Source organism: Nematostella vectensis, chromosome 13, assembly GCF_932526225.1.
Source record: "Nematostella vectensis chromosome 13, jaNemVect1.1, whole genome shotgun sequence".
NCBI classification, from domain to species: Eukaryota; Metazoa; Cnidaria; class Anthozoa; order Actiniaria; family Edwardsiidae; genus Nematostella; species Nematostella vectensis.
Window position 1 is genome coordinate 343,162 of NC_064046.1, and position 16,636 is coordinate 359,797.

Genomic DNA, 16,636 nt, shown 5'->3' on the forward strand with positions numbered 1-16,636 from the left:
TGTTATTGTGTATTAAAACTGCATACTGATTGCATTGTAAATAAATAAGATCTAAAACCGACCGTTGGCATTGCGCTGAGGTTGGAGCTGATATCCTCTAATGGATCACGACAATGAAAACAATGTCTAGCTAGGGGCATCACACGTGGGACATAATGAGCCGTGGACATACATAGGGTACGACCGAATACGACCGAAAGGTGCTTATGGGTAGTAATTATTTGTGAAAATGAAAGTGGTAAGTAAACTCAAGCGATGTCAGAACCATAAATCAATTATATTTAATGGATAGTCGTATGTTTTATTTATATTTTTCTGAATTTGGAGCAAATATTTTAGGATCCATGGGTCCTTTCTGTCGTAGAACTGCCATTTGTCATGCATTCGCCATTTGCCGTTTCCACTGACATCGTTTTTTTAAATAAGTGTATGCAGTTAGGCGCTTTAGTGTTTTTTTACCTATGTTTACATGCGGGCTTGTCGCGTAATTGCGAGGACGGTTGACAACAACTTTTTGTCAATCGACTCGACGACTATATGCAAATTATCAGCGTGCGTCAGAGCGCGAATTTCAAAAAACGATGAACAATTCAAAGTAAAGAGCCGAATTAAATTTTGTCTATTATGAGATACCAAAGTCAATAAAATTACGTAGTATTCAAAGAACAAGGTTTCTACAAACGAACTGCAGTAGTGGCTAGGTTATCTTCACGGGCAAAGCTCCGTTGCACCCTAAAGGCCGATTTAGACAGCTCGATTTAGTCGTATGCGACTTGCCTGCAACACCTCTTCCTCAACACTTGCCCGCAACATCTCTTCCTCAACACTTGCCCGCAACATCTCTTCCTCAATACTTGCCCGCAACATTCCTTCCTCAACACTTGCCCGCAACACCTCTTCCTCAACACTTGCCCGCAACATCTCTTCCTCAACACTTGCCCGCAACATCTCTTCCTCAACACTTGCCCGCAACATCTCTTCCTCAACACTTGCCCGCAACAACTCTTCCTCAACACTTGCCCGCAACATTCCTTCCTCAACACTTGCCCGCAACATCCCTTCCTCAACACTTGCCCGCAACATCTCTTCCTCAACACTTGCCCGCAACATCTCTTCCTCAACACTTGCCCGCAACAACTCTTCCTCAACACTTGCCCGCAACACCTCTTCCTCAACACTTGCCCGCAACATCTCTTCCTCAACACTTGCCCGCAACATCTCTTCCTCAACACTTGCCCGCAACATCTCTTCCTCAACACTTGCCCGCAACATTCCTTCCTCAACACTTGCCCGCAACATCTCTTCCTCAACACTTGCCCGCAACACCTCTTCCTCAACACTTGCCCGCAACACCTCTTCCTCAACACTTGCCCGCAACATCTCTTCCTCAACACTTGCCCGCAACATCTCTTCCTCAACACTTGCCCGCAACATCTCTTCCTCAACACTTGCCCGCAACATCTCTTCCTCAACACTTGCCCGCAACATCTCTTCCTCAACACTTGCCCGCAACATTCCTTCCTCAACACTTGCCCGCAACATCTCTTCCTCAACACTTGCCCGCAACACCTCTTCCTCAACACTTGCCCGCAACATCTCTTCCTCAACACTTGCCCGCAACATCTCTTCCTCAACACTTGCCCGCAACATCTCTTCCCCAACACTTGCCCGCAACATCTCTTCCTCAACACTTGCCCGCAACATCTCTTCCTCAACACTTGCCCGCAACACCTCTTCCTCAACACTTGCCCGCAACATCTCTGTCTCAACACTTGCCCGCAACACCTCTTCCTCAACACTTGCCCGCAACACCTCTTCCTCAACACTTGCCCGCAACACCTCTTCCTCAACACTTGCCCGCAACATCTCTTCCTCAACACTTGCCCGCAACATCTCTTCCTCAACACTTGCCCGCAACATCTCTTCCTCAACACTTGCCCGCAACATCTCTTCCTCAACACTTGCCCGCAACATTCCTTCCTCAACACTTGCCCGCAACATCTCTTCCTCAACACTTGCCCGCAACACCTCTTCCTCAACACTTGCCCGCAACATCTCTTCCTCAACACTTGCCCGCAACATCTCTTCCTCAACACTTGCCCGCAACATCTCTTCCCCAACACTTGCCCGCAACATCTCTTCCTCAACACTTGCCCGCAACATCTCTTCCTCAACACTTGCCCGCAACACCTCTTCCTCAACACTTGCCCGCAACATCTCTGTCTCAACACTTGCCCGCAACAACTCGAGTCGTATAGTTTCCGCTACGACGTTCGGCTACGAAACGCGTAGTGTGTAATTCAGGGCTATAGAGAAAAGAAACAGGCTGCCGAGGACCGCTCGGGGGTCCTGTGGTGATAACCCAAGCGGAAAGGGGATGAGAACCACAGAAAGCCCGCATAGCTATTTCGACTTCACTCTTTATCGTTCATGTTTATAGATAGTTTTAACGTTTAAAGACGCCTGCGGAGAAGGTTAAGCCCATTAACAATTTGTCATTTTCCTCAGATTCCTCCCGAAGTCATAGTACGGGGCAGCTCTCGTCATGTCAGGGGAGGATCTAGCTTTTTGCCAAGGGGAGGGGGGTGACCCCAAAACTACCTTCGTAACGATTTATGAACAGACACAATGAAGCAGACACAAACAGCCCCCCTCCCCCTCCGTAGATCTTGTACTAGCGGGGGATATTTCATGGTCTATTCTCTGCGCTCTATTTGCAAATCACTTATAACTCATTTTATGTGACAACACTATTACTCATCCTTGTCAAACTTCCTTCTTATCCATTGGAAAAGCTGCTGCACTATAGTGTTACCATGACTACGGCAGGCAAGGCGCGCTTCCGAATGAATTACAAGGGACGCCTGGTTGATTTTTCTGCCACCGAGGCAAGGCATTTGCATTCGAACTTTCTAGGTTTGCTTTCAAAAAGTCTTTTTAGCCCAAAAGATTAATAAACTATTATGGCAGAAGCAAGTGAAGATCAGAGAAAGGTGGCTTTGATAACCGGCATCACAGGACAGGTCAGTAAAGTAGTAAAATTTGCGAATTTTCAAAGTCATAAATCGACCACACGGTATGCTTATCCCGTCCTAACGGTTTATAGAAGTCTTATTAAATTGATACTTCATTTTCTTGAAAATGGTTTATCCATTCCCACATTAGTGTTGTCATTAGTATTTATTTTATGTTTGGTATATATTCCATGGTCTCGTCTTTCTAGTCATGCTAAAGTACTAGGAGTGCACCCCTGTGGTTTTGCAAAGCCCAAGAAGATAATGATATTGGGAACAGTGGAAACCTGATAATTCGAGCTCCATGCTAATGCAGACTAGCATTTAGCTTTTTAGGTGGGGGAGGGGAAGGAAGGTTCAGCTACCCCCTTAGAAGAGCATGAATTTACCAAAGATGTATAGAAAAAATCATGTCTGTCCCTGAAGCAAATAAAAAAAAATCTGAGGCTTGGCCCCCTGAACAAAGTTGTCTAGCTACGGCCTTCAAATCACAGGTGCCTTTACTACAAACTTCCAGAGAGTAGACTTGGGAGCTAAAGCAATGCCTACTTAAAACGGCACTATATGCTTGGGTGTCGCATTTGGCAGAGCGTTGCTCTGTAGTGCCTGTACACACTGGGTTCCGGGTTTGATTCTCTATTCCCGACATGAGCGGAGTTGGTTCTTGCTTGGCTCCAAGGTTTTTTTTCTGGTGTTCTGCGTTCTGTGCTCACACATGGGCGGAGTTGGTTTTTGCTTGGCTCCAAGGTTTTTTTTTCTGGGGTTCTGTGTTTTGTGGTTACACATGAGCGGAGTTGGTTTTTGCTTGGCTTCAAGGTTTTTTTCTGGGGTTCTGTGTTCTGTGGTCACATATGAGTTGTATGGCAGCTGCGTATGTATTTCCAAAATCCGCCAATCGGCTGAAATAATCATCAAAATCTGTAATCCGTGAGCATTTGTGGGCCGAATCCTCCGATCTGCGAACCTATTCACCCCTCCCCCCTGGTGGTAACAGATCTGGGCAATGCATAACATTGTATCCTGTTTTTCATGTTTTAGGATGGCTCTTATTTGGCTGAATTTCTTCTAAACAAAGGATATCAGGTAATGACCACTTAACTACAGACAGACAGACAGACAGACAGATTTCTATTAGAGTGCCTAGAATTTCAACAGAGCGAGAAATCTAGTTCGCACACAATTGACCTGTCATGTTGCCTAATGATGTAATACTGTCCAACACTGTTGAAAACTTGTTGACAACCATACAGTGGCCTTCGACAGTAAGATATTATTTTAATTGTTTTACATTTAATGATGTTGATTTGCCAGTGACATCTAGTATGAAAGCATTTCGAAATGTCTCGTGGCAGTATTAATTTTCTAAGAAAGTTTGATAATGTCCGCTCGTGTTCTATGGAATTTAGGACACTCATTAACAAAAACAATTTGTGCCCTAAATCCCATAGAACACTCGTGTCCATTATCTAACCCTTACTAAATGAGATTGTCTAATTAAAAAGCAGTCATAAATGTATTTAGCTATAATGGTGTTTTTTGGGGGCTAATCTGTAAAGTTTGGGAATTTAGTTATTGGTGAAGAGTATTTCTAAGTTCTTTGTAAATTGGGCTTTTAACAAGAAGTGTTCTTTGTTTTCCATAGTCTGAAAGCGCGGTCAAACCCTTGATTCTGGTGTTATATAGATTTTATTGTACAGTAGCAGCCTCTTTCAATTTGTAGAATGTGTTCGCTTATTCTTAGTTTTGCAATATGATATATAAATTAGAATTTAAAAATTTATAAATAACCCAATCTATCCAATATTGGATGGTGGAGATGTTTGGAGCCATACCCTTCTAAAAAGTTTTGCGTTACACAACTATTTTATATATCTTACTCAACTAAATAACTTGTGATTATGTATAAAATGTAACCTAAGTTTGCAGTTTGCATGAACAATAGTGGTGTACTCGGCTACAAACTGTAAAGTCTTTTAAAAGTTGAAGTTTGAACCAAGAGAACTGGTGATTAGTAGGGAGTTCCTCTTGGCATTTTTATCAGTTTTGTTTTCAATCTTTAACAACTCAAGATTCATTGGAATTCCAAGTTTTCAGGAACCCAACCAATTTGCTCTTTAATAATTAAAATTAAATGCATTTCCTAATTATTGTTTGTCAATCTTGAAACAGGTTCATGGCATTGCAAGAAGATCAAGCTCATTCAATACAGGAAGGATTGAGCATTTGTATGAGAACTGTTACACACATATGGGAGGAGGTATGATCTGATAGTTAATACAGCACATATTTACATAAGCATTTGTATGGGAACTGTTACACATATATGGGAGGAAGTATTATCTGATAGTTAATACAGCACGTATTGAATCAAGGGCACCCAATGACAGAGATACCGTCTTTATTCGTTTGCAGTCATTTTTATACAATATAGAGCTTTCCTAGATATTTTCTATCTGTTTGCTAGGCAAAATTACAGCCATCCGAAAAATCTAGTTACTCATCCCGAGGCATCCAAAACTCCTAGTGATTCTAAGATCCTTAAGCGAAATTTCTAGATAATGTCCCTTGTATACTCACTCCCGAAAACTCCTAGTGATTCTAAGATCCTTGAGCGAAATTTATAGGTAATGTCCCTTGTAAACTCGCTCCTGAAAATAGTAAAAAGTTAACATGTTTTGCACTTATTTGAGACTGACGCAAAATTGAGCGTTAGCTTTTTGACGACACTACCAGAATCAGTTCAGTATGTGGTGATACAGCCTCTGTAAAAGTTAGAAAAAATAGTCTGTTAAAAAAAAGTTAGATATATATTTAGAATTTCGACCCAAAAAATTGACGGCAAAGTTGAGTCCGTTCGAAAAGTGTTTATTTAAGCGATAACTCATGTCAAATTTGGTTTGACTGAGTTTAATAGAAAGAAAGTTGTAACATTTTAAATAACACTACCATTTTAGAACATTTTTTTCGCAAAACTGAAAAAAACACATTTTCCGCAATATTTCAACAATCAACCGTGGAATTTTAGAGATATTTGGCAATGATAAAATTTCTATGATCGACTAGACTACATAGAAGCGCTTTGTTGGGGCAGGGGAATTTTTTAAAGTGAGGGACTATCTGGAGTTGTGTTTTCGTGGTCACTATTCCTAACGTTTAGAAGGAATGACAACTTAGACCAAGGATATGTCTTTAAATATTTCTTGTATCTACTATCCAGGGGTGGACCCACTATGTGTTATATGTTTTTATATGTTTTTTTTAAAGTAGTTTTTTTTTGTCACTGCAGCCATGAAGACACACTATGGAGATCTTACAGACAGCACCAATTTAGTCAAAATTATATCAGAGGTAAATAGCACGGTTATAATAAGCTGGCCTTTTTGTGATCACCTTGGTTATATTACTGTACATCAGATTTTGGTAATCCCCAGATGAATTACATCTGATTGCTCATTGGTCCACTCTCTATATGATAATGTGAAGACTACATTATTTACATTGCTTGAAAAAAATTGTTTTAGAAAAGGAAATTCTATTTTGTATCTTATTTAAATCCATTCCACCACAGGTGCAGCCTACAGAGATTTATAATCTCGGTGCCATGAGCCATGTTAAGGTAGGAGTTGTACAGTTGCTCTATGAATGAAGGGATTTTTCACTAATTCAGGCCTTTTTTCCAGGTGTCCTTTGAGCTTGCTGAATACACAGCTGATGTAGATGCAGTTGGCGTATTACGCCTTCTGGATGCTATAAAGACTTGTGGACTTGCTAACAAAGTCAAATTTTACCAGGTAATTTAACAGTGTTTTAAACAGATCTTGCAAACATTTCTAAAAATGATTTTATGGCATAAACAACAATAATCTTTATTTGTAGAGGGGTACATTATAACTTTAACAAGTTTTCTGACTAAAAAGTCTATACATCAAAGCTTTAAATGCTTTCTCTTAATTTTGTAGATCTAGGCAATTCCTACCAACAGGCCACACCCTTTCTAATATGAAAATCCAATCAATTAACCTCAAGCATTATTTTATTAGTATGTCTGTATGTCTTTGATTGGGATTTGCTGTTTTTAGAAAAAAATTTTTTGTCTTTTCTCTTGTGACTCTTTCTTGTAAATCTGAAAGAATGTGGGAGGGGGGCTTACCCTAAGGGAAGGGGGGCTAACCCCAAGGGAGGGGGCTAACCCCAAGGGAGGGGGGCTAACCTCAAGGGAGGGGGGCTAACCCCAAGGGAGGGGGGCTAACCCCAAGGGAGGGGGGCTAACCTCAAGGGGGGGGGGGCTAACCCCAAGGGAGGGGGGCTTACCTCAAGGAAGGGGGGCTAACCCCAAGGGAGGGGGGGCTAACCTCAAGGGAGGGGGGCTAACCCCAAGGGAAGGGGCTAACCCCAAGGGAAGGGGGCTAACCCCAAGGGAAGGGGGCTAACCCTAAGGGAGGGGGGCTAACCCCAAGGTAGGGGGGCTAACCCCAAGGGAGGGGGGCTAACCCCAAGGGAGGGGGGCTAACCTCAAGGGGGGGGGGCTAACCCCAAGGGAGGGGGGCTAACCTCAAGGGAGGGGGGCTAACCCCAAGGGAAGGGGCTAACCCCAAGGGAAGGGGGCTAACCCTAAGGGAGGGGGGCTAACCCCAAGGTAGGGGGGCTAACCCCAAGGGAGGGGGGCTAACCTCAAGGGAGGGGGGCTAACCCCAAGGGAGGGGGGCTAACCTCAAGGGAGTGGGGCTAACCCCAAGGGAAGGGGCTAACCCCAAGGGAGGGGGACTAACCCCAAGGGAGGGGGACTTACCCCAATGGAGGGGGGGCTGACCCCAAGGGAAGGGGGGCTAACCCCAAGGGAGGGGGACTAACCCCAAGGGAGGGGGACTAACCCCAATGGAGGGGGGGCTGACCCCAATGGAGGGGGGGCTGACCCCAAGGGAGGGGGGCTAACCCCAAGGGAGGGGGGCTAACCCCAAGGGAAGGGGACTCACCCCAAGGGAGGTTGCCAACCCTAAGTAAGGTGGGCTAACTCCAAGGGAGGGGGCTAACCCTAATGGAGGGAAGCTTACTCCCTTCTATAGAATATGCATCATTATGTGAATGTTTTGGTTCTTTTTGCAGGCTTCAACTAGTGAGTTGTACGGACTTGTACAAGAAGTACCACAGACAGAGAAGACACCCTTCTATCCCCGTTCCCCCTATGGTAAGACTTGGACCACACCCTTCTATCCCCGTTCCCCCTATGGTAAGACTTGGACCACACCCTTCTATCCATATTTCCCTTATGGTAAGACTTGGACCACACCCTTCTATCCATGTTCCCCTTATGGTAAGACTTGGACCACACCCTTCTATCCCCGTTCCCCCTATGGTAAGACTTGGACCACACCCTTCTATCCATGTTTCTCTTATGGTAAGGAATATCCCCATTTCTGAATTATAACGCCTGAGGAATATCACCCGTAGCACTTATGGCTTAAATTCTTCATTTTCATAAATGTTTCCTTGTCAAAACTAGGTGCAGCAAAACTCTATGGGTACTGGATTGTTGTCAACTACAGGGAGGCATACAACATGTTTGCATGCAATGGCATTCTCTTCAACCACGAAAGCCCAAGACGAGGTTTGTAAGCTTCCTTTTGACCAGGAATAGGTTCCTGTTTGGAACCCTGTTGTACAATACAATACAGTATGAGTAGAGCCTGTTGGACAATACAGATACAGTATGAGTAGAGCCTGTTGGACAATACAGATACAGTATGAGTAGAGCCTGTTGCACAATACAGATACAGTATGAGTAGAGCCTGTTGTACAATACAATACAGTATGAGTAGAGCCTGTTGGACAATACAGATACAGTATGAGTAGAGCCTGTTGTACAATACAGATACAGTATGAGTAGAGCCTGTTGTACAATACAGATACAGTATGAGTAGAGCCTGTTGTACAATACAGATACAGTATGAGTAGAGCCTGTTATACAATACAGATACAGTATGAGTAGAGCCTGTTGTACAATACAGATACAGTATGAGTAGAGCCTGTTGTACAATACAGATACAGTATGAGTAGAGCCTGTTGTACAATACAGATACAGTATGAGTAGAGCCTGTTGTACAATACGATACAGTATGAGTAGAGCCTGTTGTACAATACAGATACAGTATGAGTAGAGTCTGTTGTACAATACGATACAGTATGAGTAGAGCCTGTTGTACAATACAGATACAGTATGAGTAGAGCCTGTTGGACAATACAGATACAGTATGAGTAGAGCCTGTTGTACAATACAGATACAGTATGAGTAGAGCCTGTTGGACAATACAGATACAGTATGAGTAGAGCCTGTTGTACAATACAATACAGTATGAGTAGAGCCTGTTGGACAATACAGATACAGTATGAGTAGAGCCTGTTGGACAATACAGATACAGTATGAGTAGAGCCTGTTGGACAATACAGATACAGTATGAGTAGAGCCTGTTGTACAATACAGATACAGTATGAGTAGAGCCTGTTGTACAATACAGATACAGTATGAGTAGAGCCTGTTGTACAATACAGATACAGTATGAGTAGAGCCTGTTGGACAATACAGATACAGTATGAGTAGAGCCTGTTGTACAATACAGATACAGTATGAGTAGAGCCTGTTGTACAATACAGATACAGTATGAGTAGAGCCTGTTGTACAATACAGATACAGTATGAGTAGAGCCCGTTGGACAATACAGATACAGCATGAGTAGAGCCTGTTGTACAATACAATACAGTATGAGTAGAGCCTGTTGGACAATACAGATACAGTATGAGTAGAGCCTGTTGTACAATACAGATACAGTATGAGTAGAGCCTGTTGGACAATACAGATACAGTATGAGTAGAGCCTGTTGTACAATACAGATACAGTATGAGTAGAGCCTGTTGGACAATACAGATACAGTATGAGTAGAGCCTGTTGTACAATACAGATACAGTATGAGTAGAGCCTGTTGTACAATACAGATACAGTATGAGTAGAGCCTGTTGTACAATACAGATACAGTATGAGTAGAGCCTGTTGTACAATACAGATACAGTATGAGTAGAGCCTGTTGTACAATACAGATACAGTATGAGTAGAGCCTGTTGTACAATACAGATACAGTATGAGTAGAGCCTGTTGTACAATACAGATACAGTATGAGTAGAGCCTGTTGTACAATACAGATACAGTATGAGTAGAGCCTGTTGTACAATACAGATACAGTATGAGTAGAGCCTGTTGTACAATACAGATACAGTATGAGTAGAGCCTGTTGGACAATACAGATACAGTAAGAGTAGAGCCTGTTGTAGAATACGATACAGTAGAGCGTGTTCATTACTTACCACCATAAGTTAAACAAAAGTCTGTAAGATTTATATCAAATCCAGTTTTAGTAATATTTATGCATTGAAAGCTTTATATTTTATTGATAATTGGAGAGCAATTTAAAAAAGACCACATGTCTTACCAAGTTTCTTCAAACAACTGAAGGTTTTTGTAGGGTTATGAATGCGCATTAACAAGTGTTCTGTTTCTTTTGCAAGATTATTTCCTTGTTCACATTTTTTTATATAAATATTTATTCTACTTTTATTCATAGGGGAAACCTTTGTAACCCGTAAGATCACTCGTGCTGTCGCAAAAATTCATCTGGGGCTACAGAAGGAAGTGAGTATCTCTTGGTACATGAGTCTATTATCTCTTGTTCTATTATTAATTTATTGTTGATGATGGTGAAAATTGTTGTGGTTGTTCTTCCTGTTTGTGGTTTTGGTGTCATAATGCATTTGTGTACAATCTGCCTTGTGTCACAAACATTTTTTTGTTCTTCAGTTGCGGCTTGGCAACCTGGATTCAAAGCGTGACTGGGGACATGCTAAAGACTATGTGGAGGTGAACTAATAAACCTCCATATTCGAACTGAACTCCAGTTAAAGCCGCATTGTCACCAGTTTACTTCCGGAGGTCCGACGGAAACCTCAACCGTTAAAAGACAAAAGAATCTATTCTAATCCGAAATATTTAACAGGCCATCCGCTCTAAATTAGCAGTCACATCCTCAAAGAAACTTCCAATAGACACACTGCTTTCTGTATTTTGAAATATTTTTCGTGGTTTCTGTTAAAAACCATCGGAGATTCTTAGGTAATCGACCGGAAGTAAACTGGAGACAATGCGGCTTTAAGCACTGTGCTAGAACCTCATAAGATAGGCCTGTAGCCAGGATTTGAGCAGGAGGGGGGGGATTTTACACATTAAGTGGACCATTTTCTTTTGCTTGTCCAAGCCGTCAGTGGTAATCATGGCTCCTTCATTATGGCAGATCTTCCAGTCGAGTTGGAGGATCCTTCTCAACCCCTTGAATCCCCTCTTGGGATAAGGGCTGCAAGAGCACCATGGTTTCTAATATTTCTAATGTTAATTTTTCTATAAAAAATTACTCAAACTCAAATTCTTAGGTGAGACAGCTTTCAGATAGACAAATGGCTAAAAAATTAATGTCTAGACAACTTGCATTTTTAGTTTGTGGTATATCAATTTGTCTTTTTTTTTTGGGGGGGGGGAGGTGGAGCAGGAGTGAATCCAAGAGTTTCAAAAGACAGGGTCTGAATCAAGGGTTTTAAAAAGGGGGACGGATTCATTGGCCCGCTCTGTTCGCCCCTAGATCCGCCCTTTTGTTCAACTGTATCTCTTGATTCAACAACTTTGGTATTGTACTATGGCTGTTATTTCAGGCAAGCTCTTTAATTTCGCTGATTTATGGGGTTCTAGTCGGGTTCTTATGCAGTTGTTGTTGTTGTTGTTTGGCGATAGGCAATGTGGATGATGCTTCAGCAAGACAAGCCCGAGGATTTTGTCATCGCCACAGGCGAGACTCACAGTGTGCGCGAGTTTGTCGAGAAATCCTTTGCTCATGTTGGTACAGAGATTGTGTAAGTCGAAATTTACCTTTGTAGTAATAATGGGTTTTGCCTACCTAGTAAAAGTATGTATAGCAAGCCTTTGTAGTAAAAGTATAAAGTTGTTTAAGAGTGCACTTTTTTATTGGGTTTCAGATGGCAAGGCAAAGATGAAAAAGAGATTGGGGTTGACAAGGCTACTAATAAGGTGTTGGTTCGTGTGGATCCGAAATACTACAGGCCTGCAGAAGTGGTACGTGCAAAGTTACTTTATACGATTCTCTATGTGTTACCTCAAAATTTTCCTAGGAGTTTTATAGGTAAAATGTTAAGCTCTTTGTTTCAAAATCCAGTTTGTAGTGTAGCACTCCCACTGAAAGAATCGAATACAAAATCACTTTGCAGCCTTCTCCAAACCGGCCGGCTGCCGGCTCAACAAGCCGCCTTCTCTAGATGTTTGACCGTCTCTGTCCAGGCGGAAAATATACTGTTTTTGTTTTGTTAGTGGGCGTCTTCGAAACCAAACCACCTCAAAACTCACTCACAATAACCTGCTCCAAAAAATCTATTTAAGAAGGCTGCTTTAGCTTCACAGGTTAGAGGGTGAACACTTCAAACTGGCCAAGTTCCAGGCCCGTACCCAGGATTTTTCTTGGGAAAGGAAGGGGGGGCGAAATCCGAAAAAATGGACCTAATTTTTCCCGCGGGGGGGGGGGGGGGGGGAGTTCTCTGATAACAATCTGACCACCCCTGAAAAAACAAAAAGGGACTTTTTATGCCTTTGCAGGATCTCGTTTATTGCTGGATTTGGCTACAAAAAAGTCTGACTTATGGATGGTGACATAGTGACCTAGCTTATGATTTATAGTTTTGTCTACAAAAAGCATGTCTATTGAGAACCGAACGTGGACTTTCGACCGTTGTGGAAGGGGGGGGTGCGTTCGCAACCCCTGCACCCCCCTGGGTACGGGCCTGAGTTTCAACCAAATCGGGGAGATGCCCCGCCCTGCGCTGCCATGGAAACGCTCTAATTGGTCTTTTAAGGCAACTTCCAATCCTTCCACCAAGCTTCTAGGGTCATTATTTTTATCAATTTTACAATAATTTGTTATCGATTTATAGGAGCTCCTGTTAGGTTGTGCAAAAAAGGCCGAGGAAAAACTTGGATGGAAGCCAAAGATCAAGTTTGAGGTTAGATGGCCTTGATTTGTTCTGCAAATTTTCATATTTTTTCCAACCTCCTCCCCCCCTACCCTATTTTCCATTAATACCATGTCACATCCTTCATTAACATGCTTCATTAACATCTAGTATTTCTGTACAGGCTCTTGTCAAAGAAATGGTGGAATCTGATCTCCAATTGATGAAGAATAATCCAACTGCTTAGAAAAAGCACCCTACAATATGAGAAAATAATATCGTCCACATATACATAAGTTTGTTTAGTACTTCATATATGACCCTATTAACCCACTATCTCCCTAATCCTAAATGAAGTACTAACCTTGGGGTCATATATGACGTACTGTTGGGACATGGGGATATCGACGATCTTTAGCATGCAAATACTGGCTTAGAAAGGCAGCGTGAACCAATAACTGGTTGCCTAGGAACTACCGTAAAAGCTCTAGTAAGCCCGCGCTGCCTTTTATCCCAGGTTCGGCTTGACCTCGCTATGGGTCCCCAGAAATGTCCTCATGTCATATATTTCTTGGGCCATACATCCACACACATTATTTAAGGTATTTAAAATATCCCGCTGCTCTGAGAGTATTGTGATAAAACACCTGTTTGTAATATTTATCTGATGTGGAATAAAGCGTTTTAAGAAAGTTTCTACTATAGTATATTTAATGCCTTGGCCCGTTACAACTGGTGGAAATGCCGTGTTTCTAAAGTGTACTGGGAAATGCCGTATTTCTTAGATGTTCTTGGAAATGCCGTGTTCTAAGGTGTACTGGGAAATGCCGTGTTTCTTAGATGTCCTTGGAAATACCGTGTTTCTTAGATGTTCTTGGGAATGAAGTGTTTCTTAGATGTTTTTGGAAATGCCGTGTTCCTAAGATGTACTGGGAAATGCCCTGTTTCTTAGATGTTCTAGGAAATGCCGTGTTTTTACAGTAAGATTTTCTTGGAAATGCCGCGTTTCTATGGTGTACTGGGAAATGCCGTGTTTCTAGATGTTACGGGAGCATCTTCATTTTTTTTTTCACCACTACATGATATTCAGTATGTAGGCGAGTTTTTTAGGATGTGTAGCTACCATAGGATGTCTTTTACCCTCTATTGATTTACAGCCAAATTCTTTGTTGCGCGCAAAAAAAAATGCTGCGTTTTCTGATCCGTTAATCATCACATCTCGGCATAAAAACAACTCGCCAACTTTCGGAAAAGCTCGAGTCAAGCTCTTAAAGTTCTATCTCTTGATAAGACATAACCTACCAAGTCATGTCTTAACATAAGTAAAGTCATACGACATACAGTGCTATCTACAATTCGTTTCATCCTTCGGGAGGGCTCAATGCCCCAGGGGGGGAGGGGAGGAATCTCCAGCAAAGTAGACTTTTTTCCGATTCTTCCATCTCTTAGGGTTAAAAATTCCTTCGGCCCCACCTATCTCTTAGGGGTAAGAATTTCTGTTGACCACGCCCAAAGTGCCCTCCCTTAGGGTTAAAATCGATTTTGCCGACGATCACCCCTGTCTGTTTTTATCGAAGTTATTATTACTGAATGACGCAAAATGGCAAGTCATTTAAACGTCCTTAAAATATTTTAGAGGCAAAGCCTGGGGTATGAGCGGAATAAATAGAGGGGGACATACGTTATTTATCTTCCTTTCTTAGCCGTTTTATAGTACAACTAAAAGCGATGTATAGCAATATCATCCTCATTTTGCTTTGAATGATGCAGTGAGTAAACCCCAACAAAACGAAAAAATAAACATCGAGCATAGCATATCATAGCTAAGAGGGCAAATGAAGGTAAATGAGGGCTACGTGTAGGCACAGGTATGGGTGTACTTATAGATGCAATTCTTTCAGTCCTTTTATAACAATCTGGCATGAAGTACATTTCTAAGCGTCGAGCATAGCATATAGCTAAAGAGGGCGAATGAAGGTAAATAAGGGCAACGTGTAGGAGGTATGGGTGTACTTCTAGATGCAATTCTTTCAGTCCTTCTATAGCAATCTGGCATGAAGTACCTATCTAAGCATCGAACATAGCATATCATAGCTAAATAGCATATCATAGCTAAAGAGGGCAAATAGTAAGTAAGTAAAAACTTTATTTAGAATGAGGGGAGCACATAGTAGCAACGCTAATAAACTTGTGGCCCTTAAATATAAGATATGTACAAATAAAACTATGTTGAAATTACTAAGATAAACTATATTAAAAATTAACAATAAATAACAAAAAATTTATAGTACAATAATGTAAAAGACGCTGCTCCGAAGACGCCCAATCTCTTAGAGATTATTTAAAGGGAACAGGCCTATCATCGATTCTCCTTGTCGTAATAAGGAGACTGTTCCAAAGACGGGTGGCAGAAACGGAAAAAGTGCGCCCCCCTCCCCCCCCCCCCCCCCTTCTGTCTTCCTACCGTATTTCGGGCAGCGTAGATAAAAATCCGCAAAGCGTGTGGATTTACTATGTAAAAAACTATTAAGTGTTAGGTGCTCACTTAAAAATGAAGGTACATTACCGTGTATCCGCTTATGTACAAGAGCGCACTTGCTAATTTTAAAATGTTCGTAAACAGGAATCCAGCTAAGTTCGACAGATAGTGCGCGCGGTTCTGCAAAAAGTATAACTCTGGCTGCGCGCTTTTGTAGCTTGAAAGTTCTATATAAAAGTTCTTTGTTACACACGCTCCATACTGCGCTTGCATGATTGAATATTGGTAGAATTAACGAATCATAAAATTGCTTGCGTTTAGCTAATGGTAAAAACGATCTTATTTTCCTTAAAATTGCTATAACGGGAGGCCACTTTTTGGCAAATCTTTTCTAAATGATCGTTAAACGAGAGTTCGCTATCAATGTCAAATCCTAGTAGCATAGCACTTGGACATTTTCTAGAGCTGTGGCACCGTTTCCCGCCTTGACAGACAGTCCTTCGCTTGTTGTTTTAGCAAGACGCTTTCCCGTTATCGTCAAGACCTTCTTCTTATTATTTTTAAGTAGGAGCTTGTTTGCATTCGCCCAAAGACTCAATCTCCCCCAGTGACGTGTTGAAAGAGTCATTGAGAAGGTGTAGCTTGGTGACGTCAGCTGGAGCAGAGACAGTGGTGTCATCGGCGTAAAGGTCTAATTCAATCGAGACCTGCAAGGGCAAGTCGTTAATAAATAAAAGGAAGAACAGCGGCCCCAATATGGATCCTGAGGGACTCCATGATTGATTTGCATTTCAGACGAAACTTGACCGTGCACGTGAACAACTTGCCGCCTGTTTGACAAATACGAAAGACACCATGGTAATTCTTTGTTAACAACCCCATACGCCTTTAGCGTTTGTAGTAGCAGTTCAAGATCCACCATGGCTGATGCCTTAGTGTAGTAGTGTAGTCCACGAGCCCCATACCCGACACCTTATCATTGTCGAGGTTGAACAGTAGTTCATCCACTATCTTTATTAGAGCTATTTCAGTGTTATGATGCTTCCGAAAACCAGACTGCCTCGAGTAGAGAAAGCTGTTGTCATTGAGATAG

The 16,636-nt window shown here is 42.1% G+C and overlaps 2 protein-coding genes across 2 annotated transcripts; both read left to right on the top strand.

The window, feature by feature from the left end:
• The first annotated feature begins 493 nt into the window (after positions 1-493).
• On the top strand, positions 494-2,978 carry LOC125559114 (putative GPI-anchored protein pfl2). The gene has a single exon (XM_048721087.1). The coding sequence runs from the start codon at positions 767-769 to the stop codon at positions 2,297-2,299; it is 1,533 nt and encodes a 510-aa protein (XP_048577044.1). The 5' UTR covers positions 494-766; the 3' UTR covers positions 2,300-2,978.
• LOC5501231 (GDP-mannose 4,6 dehydratase) lies at positions 2,865-13,759 on the top strand. Its single transcript, XM_001622499.3, has 14 exons — positions 2,865-3,023; positions 4,053-4,097; positions 5,184-5,271; positions 6,301-6,362; positions 6,583-6,630; positions 6,695-6,805; positions 8,118-8,199; positions 8,515-8,619; positions 10,625-10,692; positions 10,858-10,917; positions 11,839-11,957; positions 12,081-12,177; positions 13,047-13,115; positions 13,249-13,759. The coding sequence occupies exons 1-14, from the start codon at positions 2,964-2,966 to the stop codon at positions 13,309-13,311; spliced, it is 1,077 nt and encodes a 358-aa protein (XP_001622549.1). The 5' UTR covers positions 2,865-2,963; the 3' UTR covers positions 13,312-13,759.
• The last annotated feature ends 2,877 nt before the right edge of the window (positions 13,760-16,636 follow it).

Coding starts and splice junctions, on each gene's coding strand:
- LOC125559114 (XM_048721087.1), top strand. CDS start 767: ATGCGACTTGCCTGCAACACCTCTTCCTCAACACTTGCCCGCAACATC.
- LOC5501231 (XM_001622499.3), top strand. CDS start 2,964: ATGGCAGAAGCAAGTGAAGATCAGAGAAAGGTGGCTTTGATAACCGGC. Junction 6,631..6,694: donor GTGCCATGAGCCATGTTAAG/GTAGGAGTTGTA, acceptor CCTTTTTTCCAG/GTGTCCTTTGAGCTTGCTGA. Junction 8,200..8,514: donor CTATCCCCGTTCCCCCTATG/GTAAGACTTGGA, acceptor TGTCAAAACTAG/GTGCAGCAAAACTCTATGGG.